Here is an 11,260-nt window from a genome sequence, read left to right as displayed (position 1 = left end):
GCGAACAACTAAAGGCTGTCCCGAGATCGGCTTACCTTCCACATGGTAATGGTATGCACTAATCGCGCTAAGATGAACCCTTACAGAGTTGGTTTTAAGACCAGACTCCGACAAATGTAGAAGGTATTCAAGCAGGGTCTGTGTAGAACAAGAACGAGGATCTAAGGCCTTGCCATCACACCACACAGCAAACCGGCGCCAGAGGAAAAAGTAACTCCTCTTGGTAGAATCTTTCCTGGAAGCAAGCAAGACTCGGGAGACACCCTCTGACAGATCCAAGGAGGCGAAATCTACGCTCTCAACATCCAGGCTGTGAGGGCCAGAAACCGAAGGTTGGGATGGAGGAGCGCCCCCTCGTTCTGTGTGATGAGGGTTGGAAAGCAGTCCAATCTCCACGGTTCTTCGGAAGACAATTCCAGAAGAAGAGGGAACCAGATCTGACGAGGCCAAAAAGGAGCAATCAGAATCATGGTTCCCCTGTCTTGCTTGAGTTTCAGCAAAGTCCTCCCTATCAGAGGAATGGGAGGATACGCGTACAGGAGGCCTTCCCCCCAAAACAGAAGGAAAGCATCCGATGCCAGTCTGCTGAGGGCCTGCAGCCTGGAACAGAACTGAGGGACCTTGTGATTGGTCTGAGTGGCAAAGAGGTCCACCAAGGGGGTGCCCCACACTTGGAAGATCTCGTGAACCACTCTGGAACTGAGCGACCACTTGTGCGGTTGCATGATCCTGCTCAATCTGTTGGCCAGACTGTTTACGCCTGCTAGATACGTGGCCTGGAGCCACATGCCGAACCGGCGTGCCCAGTGCCAGAAGCTGACGGCTTCCCGACACAGGGGGCGAGATCCGGTGCCCCCCTGCTTGTTGATGTAATACATAGCAACCTGGTTGTCTGTCTGAATTTGGATAATTTGATGGGACAGCCGATCTCTGAAAGCCTTCAGAGCGTTCCAAACCGCTCGCAACTCCAGGAGGTTGATCTGTAGACCTTGCTCCTGGATGGACCAAGTCCCCTGGGTATGGAGCCCACCGACATGCGCTCCCCACCTTAGGAGTGACACGTCCGTGGTCAGCACCTTTTGCGGCTGAGGAATCTGGAAGGGACGTCCCAGGGTCAAATTGGCTCGAATTGTCCACCAATGAAGGGAGAGGAGAAACCTCGTGGACAGACGGACCACGTCCTCTAGGCTCCCAGCAGCTTGGCACCACTGGGAGGCTAGGGTCCATTGAGCAGATCTCATAAAAAGGCGGGCCATGGGCGTCACGTGAACCGTGGAGGCCATGTGGCTGAGCAATCTCAACATCTGCCAAGCTGTGATCTGCTGCGACGCCCGCACCGAGGAGACGAGGGTCAGCAGATTGTCGGCCCTGGTCTCCGGGAGGTAGGCAAGGGCCGTCTGGGAATCCAGCAGAGCTCCTATGAATTTGAGTTTCTGAACTGGAAGAAGGTGGGACTTTGGATAATTTATCACAAACCCTAGCAGCTCCAGGAGTCGAATAGTCACCTGCATGGACTGCTGAGCTCCTGCCTCAGAGGTGTTCTTTACCAGCCAATCGTCGAGGTAAGGGAACACATGCACTCCCAGCCTGCGCAGAGAAGCCGCTACTATGGCTAGGCATTTGGTGAATACCCTGGGCGCAGAGGCGAGCCCAAAGGGTAGCACACAGTACTGAAAATGCCGTGTTCCCAGACGAAATCGAAGATACTGCCTGTGAGCTGGCAGAATCGGGATGTGCGTATAGGCATCCTTTAAGTCTAGAGAGCATAGCCAATCGTCCTGTTGAATCATGGGAAGAAGGGTGCCCAGGGAAAGCATCCTGAACTTTTCCTTGACCAGATATTTGTTCACGGCCCTTAGGTCTAGGATGGGACGCATCCCCCCTGTTTTCTTTTCCACAAGGAAGTACCTGGAATAGAATCCCAGCCCTTCTTGCCCCGGTGGCACGGGTTCGACTGCATTGGCGCTGAGAAGGGCAGAGAGTTCCTCTGCAAGTACCTGCCTGCGCTGGAAGCTGAAGGATTGAGCTCCCGGTGGGCAATTTGGAGGCATTGAGGTCAAATTCAGAGAGTACCCTAGCCGGACTATTTTGAGAACCCACTGATCGGAGGTTACAAGAGGCCACCTTTGGTGAAAAAATGCTAACCTCCCCCCGACCGGTAGGCCGTCCGGCACAGGCACTGGAACGTCGGCTATGCTCTGCAAGAGCCAGTCAAAAGCCCGCCCCTGACTTTTGCTGGGGAGCCGCAGGGGCCTGAGGCGCGCGCTGCTGACGAGAGCGAGCGCGCTGGGGTTTAGCCTGAGCAGCAGGCTGGCGGGAAGGAGGATTGTACCTACGCTTGCCGGAAGAATAGGGAACCATCCTCCTTTCCCCATAAAAACGTCTACCCGAAAGGTAGAGGCTGAAGGCGGCTGGCGGGAGAACTTGTCGAAAGCGGTATCCCACTGGTGGAGCTGTTCAACCACCTGTTCAACCTTGTCCCCCAAAACATTGTCCCCCCGGCAAGGGGTATCCGCAATCCGCTGCTGGATTCGATTTTCCAGGTCGGAGGCACGCAGCCATGAGAGCCTGCGCATCACCACACCCTGCGCAGCGGTCCTGGATGCAACATCAAAAGAGTCAAAGACCCCCCTGGCCAGGAATTTCCTACACGCCTTCAGCTGCCTGACCACCTGCTGAAAAGGCTTGGCCTGCTCAGAAGGGAGCTTGTCGACCAAGTCCGCCAACTGTCGCACGTTGTTCCGCATGTGTATTCTCGTGTAGAGCTGGTAGGACTGAATCTTGGCGATGAGCATTGCAGAATGGTAGGCCTTCCGCCCAAAAGAGTCCAAGGTTCTAGAGTCTTTGCCCGGGGGCGACGAAGCATACTCTCTAGAGCTCTTGGCCTTCTTGAGGGCCAGATCCACCACACCAGAGTCGTGTGGCAACTGAGTCCGCATCAACTCCGGGTCCCCATGGATCCGATATTGAGATTCGATCTTCTTGGGGATGTGGGGCATAGTTAAAGGTTTCGCCCAGTTTGCCAACGTCTTTTTGAAGACAAGATGCATGGGTACTGTGGACGATTCTTTAGGTGGCGAAGGATAGTCCAAGAGCTCCAGCATCTCAGCTCTCGGCTCATCCTCCGTGACCACGGGATAGGGAATTGCCGTAGACATTTCCCGGACAAAGGCCGCGAAAGAGAGACTCTCCGGGGGAGAAAGCTGTCTTTCAGGCGAGGGAGTAGGATCAGAAGGAAGACCGTCAGACTCCTCTTCAGAGAAATATCTGACGTCTTCCTCTGCTTCCCACGAGGCCTCCTCATCAGTATCGGACACCAGCTGGTGGACTTCGGTCCGAAGCTGCGCCCGCCTCGACTCCGTGGAAACCCGGCCACGGTGGGAGCGTCGAGAAGAGGACTCCCGAGGCGGAGGCGACAGAGCTACCTCCATCGACGTCGCCGGGGAGCCCTCCTGGGAGGCGGCCGGCACCGGCACCGCAAGCGGTACCGGGGCGGGTGCCCTCACCGCAGACGAGGGCCCAGCCATCGCCTCACTCGACGGCACCGGCGGCGCAAGCACCCCCGGTACCGGAGAAGGGCGAAACAGCTCTTCCAGGATCCCCGGAAGGACGGCCCTGAGGCTCTCGTTCAGAGAGGCTGTGGAGAAAGGCGGTGGGGCCGGTACTGGCGTCGAGCTGCGAACCTGTTCCGGGGATGGAGGCGGTACCGGGCTGTCCACAGGGGAACGCATCGACACCTCCTGAATGGAGGGTGAGCGGTCCTCCCGATGTCGACGCTTGGGTGCCGGTGGTACCGGCGACCCAGAGCTCTCGGTACCACGTTTGGAGGGTGACCGATGCTGGTGCTTCTTTGCCTTCGCACGACATCGGTACCCCCCGGTACCGAAGAGGAAGACGTCGAATCCAAATGCTTCCTCAGGTCCGGGTCCGAAGAGGGTCAATCCCGGGGGGGGGGGGGGGGGGGGGGGCTGTACCGCGGGAGCCCTCGAGACAGGCGGAGACCTGCTCATGGGCTCACTGCCACCAGCAGGGGAATGGACAGCCCTCACCTGCACTCCAGACATCGAAGCACCCTCCGACGACATCCTCAGGAGGAACGATCCCGGTCTCGTAGCTGCACCCGACGATGACCTCGATACTGAAGCCCTCAATGTTGATGCCGGTACCGATGGACGCGGTACCGAAGTCGATGCTGGGCGCGGTACCGAAGGCTCCGATGCCGAGGACCGCGGGACTGAGGATGTCGACACGCCGGATGAAGCCCCGAACAAACCTTTCCACTGGGCCAATCTCGCCGCCTGAGTTCTCCTCTTCAAAAGAAGACAGAGATTACAGGCCTGAGGACGGTGCCCAGCCCCCAGACACTGAAGGCAAGAAGCATGCCTATCAGTGAGAGAGATTATCCAGTCGCACTGGGTGCACGGTTTGAAGCCGCTGGAAGGCTTCGATGACATGGGCGGAAAAATCTCGTCGGCAAAATCGAAGTCCGCGATGGTGAAAAAAGGGGCACCAAAAGCTCACCAAAAACGAACGAGCGACGAAAAAAGCCGCAATCGACCACGAAAGAAAACTTACGGGCCAACACTAGAGATAAAGGAAAAAGTTAGAAATTTCTTACGAAAATACCGCAAATCGCGAGGGATCTCCAAGGGGCGCGGAGGTGTTCCGAGCCGCGGAAAAAAGAAGACTAGCGAACACGAACGATTTCGAGCGGGAAGACGGCCGCACATGCGCGCATCGCGGGCGCGCGAGGACTAGCAAACTCTGTTGCTAGGAAGATCTCCGATCGGAGGGGCTACCGTGGACGTCACCCATTTGTGAGAACAAGCAGCCTGCTTCTCCTCGGAGAACATGAGTGTGTATATCATGAGTGTGTTATTCATTATATGTCGCCATTTTATGGCGACATATAATGAATAACTTTCTTTGCCAGGATGAGCATCTCTTTGAGGTTACAGGGTGAGTTCTCTGACAGTCTGGAATATAGAGGAAGCCAAGGCAAATAATTTTTGAAGGACAGTAAGAAAAGTAGGAGATTGGTTTTTGTTCCACTGGGGCAGATATGAAAAGACGGAAAAATCAAAGAAAATTAAACAGAGAACTTTCCCTGACTCCCACCATTTTATGATGACATATCTATATATATAAAACTCACCCTCAACGTTCTATTGTCTGCTGACGTCACTGAAGCCAAGGTTCGTATGTTTGAAGCTCTGAAGCCACGAAAATCACAGTCTCTGGGCCCCGCCCTCGCGTCAAACGTTATGACGTTGAGGGCGGAGCAGATTCTCACCTCCAACAATCTACTCAGGCCACAAACTCCAGATTTTCACACTGTAGCTCTGCTCCGCCCTTGCGTCAAAACGCGATGTAAAGGGCGGGGCACGAAAACCGCCACCCACACAGAGCTACAACGGAAACAGCAGCGGTGCACGCCACGAACTAGGTAAAACCGCGACGAGCCATGCAGCCATGAAACCCTTGCTAGCGCCCGTTTCATTGCGCTCAGAAACGGGCCTTTGTTTACTAGTAATGAATAACTTTCTTTGCCAGGATGAGCATCTCTTTGAGGTTACTGGGTGAGTTTTCTGACAGTTTGGAATATAGAGGAAGCCAAGGCAAATAATTTTTGAAGGACAGTAAGAAAAGCAGGAGATTGGTTTTTGTTCCACTGGGGCAGATATGAAAAAGACATAAAAATCAAAGAAAATGAAACAGATAGAGAACTTTCCCTGACTCTTTAAAGAAAATACACTGTTCTTATATAATGCCTAAAGTGTAAAGGTAAGTAAATATGTTCAGTTGCAAAACACAACTGATGTAGATCAGGCAGGGATTCTCAGAAAAGTTTTCTAATGATTTCTGAGCTTTGTCAAAACTTTTCTTTTTTAGCATTGTTGAATGATGTCATTCCAATTGTGTGGCTGCTAAACTTACTTGTTGATGTAGAAAGAAAAAAAACGGGAAAAAGGCAAACATATGTGCTGTGCAAGCACAGGGGCTGCGCCATGCATGCCCAGAAAAGTCTTGAAGTTAAAAAAAAAAAAAAAAAAAAAACAACAACAAAACAGAGCCCTTCTCATATGACAAACAATGTGCTTGTAGTCTCCCTATTGAAGAAGCCGGGTCAGAACTGAAGACACTACTAATTTAAGGAAAGCTTAATATTATATTTCTTGCTTTTTCAGTCTTTTATATTGTGGGTCATTAATTCTATCTTGATGTCAGAAAGCTATGTGTGTTGAACCGGGCTTTAATTTAGGTGCTGTTAAACAGGAATCAAGATATTGTTCACTGTTCACCAGCATAGGCTGTCACTGAAAAAAAAGGCTGGAACTCCCTCTCACCCAGTCCTTGTCTCTTCCAGATGGGAACATCCTCATGTGAACCACTTTTTACCTTTTAGCATGGTTTGCTGCTGTTTGGCTGAGCAGATCATGCGGCTGATTCCCTCAATCACCTGGCTCTTGGAATCCACTTCCTTTTCTTTGGGCTTCTTACTCAGAAAGATTGTTGGGACTGTAAGAAAGATAAGAAAGGATGAATATCCTCATTAGTGAGCTAAAGAGGAATTTAGAAAGCCCACAGTACAGAGCACCCTAAACAGAAGTGAGGGAGGAAGTCAGAAAGAAAAGAGAAACAAAGGGAGGTGACAGAGACCTCTATTTGAGCTGGTGGTATACATCCCAGAGTACTGATAGAATTGAAAAACGAACTTGTAGAGCTATTGTTAGTAATATGTAATTTGTTTGGATTAATGAGACAAAACCAACATAGATTTAGTCAAGGGAAATCTTGCCTTACAAAACTACTACATTTCTTTGAAGGGATGAATAAACATGTAGATAAAGGTGAGCCAGTCAATATTGTGTATCTGGGTTTTTAAAAAGCATTTGACAAAGTACCTTATGAAAGTGGAGGAGTGGCCTAGTGGGTTAGGGTGGTGGACTTTGGTCCTGAGGAACTGAGTTCAATTCCCACTTCAGGCACAGGCAGCTCCTTGTGACTCTGAGCAAGTCACTTAACCCTCCATTGCCTGCCGCATTGAGCCTGCCATGAGTGGGAAAGCGCGGGGTACAAATGTAACAAAAAAAAAAGGAATTTAGAAAGCCCACAGTACAGAGCACCCTAAACAGAAGTGAGGGAGGAAGTCAGAAAGAAAAGAGAAACAAAGGGAGGTGACAGAGACCTCTATTTGAGCTGAAAAAGGAGCAAGAGAACAGAGAAAAAACCCACACCAAACTGGGTAGAAGAGAGCAGAAAGAGTCAACCAGATGAAAGGAAACAAGCAAGCAATGATAGAGTAGTGTCAGAGAGGACAGAGGTAAAACAGGAGAAACAAGAAGGGAAGAAAGGGAGAAAAATGTGAGTACAGAACATAAGCTATGCCACACTGGGTCACACCAAAAGTTCACTGAGCCCAATCCAGTTCACCAGTGCCTCGAAAGATCCCAGAGAGTTTCTCTCTTAGTATGAGTAACAGGGAGATTACTCATACTAAGAGATAAACAGTGACTTTTCCAAGTCAGTACAGCTAACAATGGTTTATTGACTTTTTCACTCAGAACAAAAAATGAGGCCAGTGGTTTCAATTTCACCTTCAAAATATACAATAATCCATTGTATAGTCAAATTTTATGCAGGTGTCCCTCACCCTATCAATGTATCATCAAACAGAACCCTAAAACAGTGAATTTCCAACAGTTACTTCATTTTTAATCTTTGGGATAGAAAACGCCTCAGAAACTGGAGCAGCTATAGAACTTCACAGCTCTCCCCATCTCAGTCATTGGCTGAAAAACCTTTCCTTTTTTTTTTTTTTTTTTTTAATTCTCCACCGGGACACCATATAACATGTGGCTTTTTCAATAATGCACTAGAAAGATTTAATAACATTCAACACAGTAGAAAACCCAGGTACAAAACACATCAACAACTTGGCCTGTCAACATATAAACTACTAGTAAAAAAGGCCCGTTTCCAAAACAAATGAAACGGGCGCTAGCATGTGTTTTTTTTTTTTTTCTTTTTCTTTTTGATATTAAGGGATATATTTTTTTTTAAAAAGGAAAAGAGTTTTTTTTTAAAGTTGTAAAGTCTGTATGAGTGTTTGTGGTTTTGAGGGGGGGTTGTGGGTGTCTATGGGTGTATGCTATTTTTTTTTGGGGGGAGGGGTGTTTGTGGGGTAGGGTAGCGTTGTTCTGTATGAGTGTTTGTGGTTTTGAGGGGGGTTGTGGGTGTCTGTGGGTGTGTGTGCCATTTTGTGGGGGGGTGTTTGTAGGGGGGTGTTTGTGGGGTAGGGTTGTTCTGTATGAGTGTTTGTGTTTTTTGGGGGGGGATTATGGGAGTCTGTGGGTGTTTGTAAGAGAGAGATGTAGGTTTTTACTGTTTCAGTTTTTGTATTAAGGGGGTTGGGGGAGGGAGTGTGTGTGTATGAGTGTGAAAGCAAGATGTTGTCTATCCATGGCAGTGTGTGGCATTTTGGGTGGTGGGCAGTTTGGTTGTATGTATGTGTGTTAGTGAGTGATGCTGATTGTCCATATTAGATGTGGGTTTTTTTTGTGGCTGGTAGGGGGTGATTCTCTGCGTGTGAGTGTGATACAGTAATCTTAATTCAGCAGGGCACTCTGATGTGGTATTTGTAGGCACTTGTATTTTTGTTGAAACCAGAGGGATCCGTTGCAGGCAGGCAGTAGGAGTAGATATGGGTTTTTTTCGAGTGTGGAATGTGGGTGGTGTTCTGTAGGGGGGGACGGGGCTGAGGGCGTATGTGTCTGGAGGTCTCCTTGTAGGCACTGATTTCAGCTGGGCATTCAGGTGGGCTGTGATCCGTTTTTTTTAAGGGGGGGTTGGGCGCCGGAGGTTTCCGTTTGGGTGGGTTTTTTTTTTTTGGGGGGGGGGGGGTTGGTTTGGTTTTAGTGTGGAATGTGGGTGGCGTTCTGTAGGGGGGCGGGGCTGAGGGCGCATGTGTTTGGAAGTCTCTGTTGTAGGCACTGAACGCCGGCTTGGAGACTCACCGCATGAACAGCTTGCAGAGTAAGGTCCGCGATGTAGTGGTTGTTTAGTGGTGTTCTTCGTCCGCGCTTTCCTCGCGGTTGGTCCCCGTGCTGGTAGCTACCCCCTCCTCAGGAAGGGGCGGGACTCGTGTGTGGTTTTTTTTTTTTTTCCTGAACGCCGCTGCATTTTCTTCGCTGTCCCACTCCTGCTCCTCTGCAGCACCGGTCCCATTCAAAAGCTTGGTTGTTTCTAAGTCCATGTGAGTGTTTGGGAGGTGGAACCGTACTTTGTGTGCATCACCTGAGGCACAGCCAATCAGAGGCACAGTAGTCTCAGCCACCTCACTTTAGAACGTTGGGAAAGTGAGGCTTCATTAGAATGTTGGAGGTGCGTTTTATATAGAGAGATGTTACAATATCGTACTGTTAAAATTTCTTTCCCTAATACCCCCCTCCCCCACCATGTAGTCTCCCTATTGAAGAAGCAGGGACAGAACTGAAGACGCTACTAATTTAAGGAAAGCTTAATATTATACTTCTTGCTTTTTCAGTCTTTTATATTGTGGGTCATTAATTCTATCTTGATGTCAAGAAAGCTATGTGTTTTGAACTGGGCTTTAATTCAGGTGCTGTTAAAAGGGAAAAGATTGGATATGAAGAATACTGTTAACTATCAATTTCTAAATTTGTCTACTTTAACTAAGGTTATTGAGAAATTTGTTTTAACGTATTTGATGGGTTTTCTGGAAACCACTGGTCCTCTTGACCCCTGCCAGGATCTTTTAGAAGAAGAAACAGTCCAGAGACATGAATCAGTGTTTGACCAGTTGAGGATCCACATGATGGTTGCATGGAGAACACAGAAGTCCTGCTATGTCATCTGCATTTGATAGTCAATCATACAACTTTGCTTGATATACTGTATCAGATTTGTTTGTGAGGGGCTTTTTTTTTTTTTTTTTTTTTTACATCATATTTATTCAGCTGCAACAATAAAGCGAAGATACTTACCTGTAGCAGGTATTCTCCGAGGACAGCAGGCTGATTATTATTCTCACATGTGGGTCGACGTCCGCATCGGCCTGGGAATCGGCATTTTGCAAAAGCAAAAAAATTTTGACAGAGTCTTCTAGCACGCACGCAAACGCAGACTAACTTCCTGCCCGCCGCACGAGTACCTCAGTTAAATTAAAGAGCATAACAACAACAATAACAACTCCAAAGGGGAGGTGGGATTGTGAGAATAATCAGCCTGCTGTCCTCGGAGAATACCTGCTACAGGTAAGCATCTTCGCTTTCTCCGAGGACAAGCAGGCTGCTTATTCTCATATGTGGGGTATTCCTAGCATCCAAGCTCACTCAAAACAATGAATATTGGCCAATTGGGCCTCGCAACGGCGAGGACATAACATAGGTTAACCTGAAACTATATACAGTTAGCTGAGAGTGCAGCCTGGAACAGAATAGAATGGGCCTAGGAGGGCGAAGTTGGATTCTAAACCCCAAACAGATTCTGCAGCACTGACTGCCCAAACCGACTGTCGCATCAGGTGTCCTGATGACCACGTTGCAGCCTTGCAAATCTCTTCAATGGAGGCTGACAACTGGGTGGACTGTCTGAAGGGCTTCGTCCGCTCCACGTAAAAGGCCAAAGCTCTCTTGCAGTCCAAGGTGTGCAAGCTGCTGTCGCCAGGGTCAGCATAAGGTCAGGGAAAAAATGATGGCAAGAACTCGGACACCACCTTCAGCAGGAACTTAGGGTGCGTACGGAGGACCACATTGTTGTGATGAAATTTAGTATAAGGTGCATCCACTACTAAGGCCTGAAGCTCACTGACCCTACGAGCTGAAGTTAACAGCCTGAAGCTTGGAACAGAACTGAGGGACAAAAGGATCCACCTAGGGGGTGCCCCACGCTCGGAAGATCTTGCGGGCTACTCCCATGTTCAGTGACCACTTGTGAGGTTGCATTATCCTGCTCAGCCAGACTGTTTACACCTGCCAGATGTGGCCTAGAGAAACATGCCATGATGGTGTGCCCAAAGCCACATCTGAACAGCTTCCTGATACAGAGGGCGAGACCCAGTGCCCCCCTGCTTGATTGTGTAATACATCGCAACCTGATTGAATCAAGATGATTTGGTTGGACAGCTGATCTCTGAAAGCCTTTAGAGCGTTCCAGATTGCTCGTAATTCCAGGAGGTTTATCTGAAAACCTGTTTCCCAGAAGGACCAGGTTTTTTGAGTGTGAAGCCCATCTACAT

General features: G+C 49.3%; 1 protein-coding gene across 1 annotated transcript in view; it reads right to left on the bottom strand.

The window, feature by feature from the left end:
• PACS1 (phosphofurin acidic cluster sorting protein 1) overlaps positions 1-11,260 on the bottom strand; it is a 419,530-nt gene that overhangs the window by 114,329 nt on the left and 293,941 nt on the right. The window contains exon 23 of the mRNA XM_030219186.1: positions 6,400-6,519. Coding sequence (XP_030075046.1) covers positions 6,400-6,519 — 120 coding nt within the window. The remainder of the gene's footprint in view (positions 1-6,399; positions 6,520-11,260) is intronic.

The sequence above is a fragment of the Microcaecilia unicolor genome, chromosome 11 (genome assembly GCF_901765095.1).
Source record: "Microcaecilia unicolor chromosome 11, aMicUni1.1, whole genome shotgun sequence".
Classification (NCBI taxonomy): Eukaryota; Metazoa; Chordata; class Amphibia; order Gymnophiona; family Siphonopidae; genus Microcaecilia; species Microcaecilia unicolor.
The sequence above is the reverse complement of the archived record's forward strand: the minus strand, read 5'-3'. Positions and strand labels throughout refer to the sequence as shown.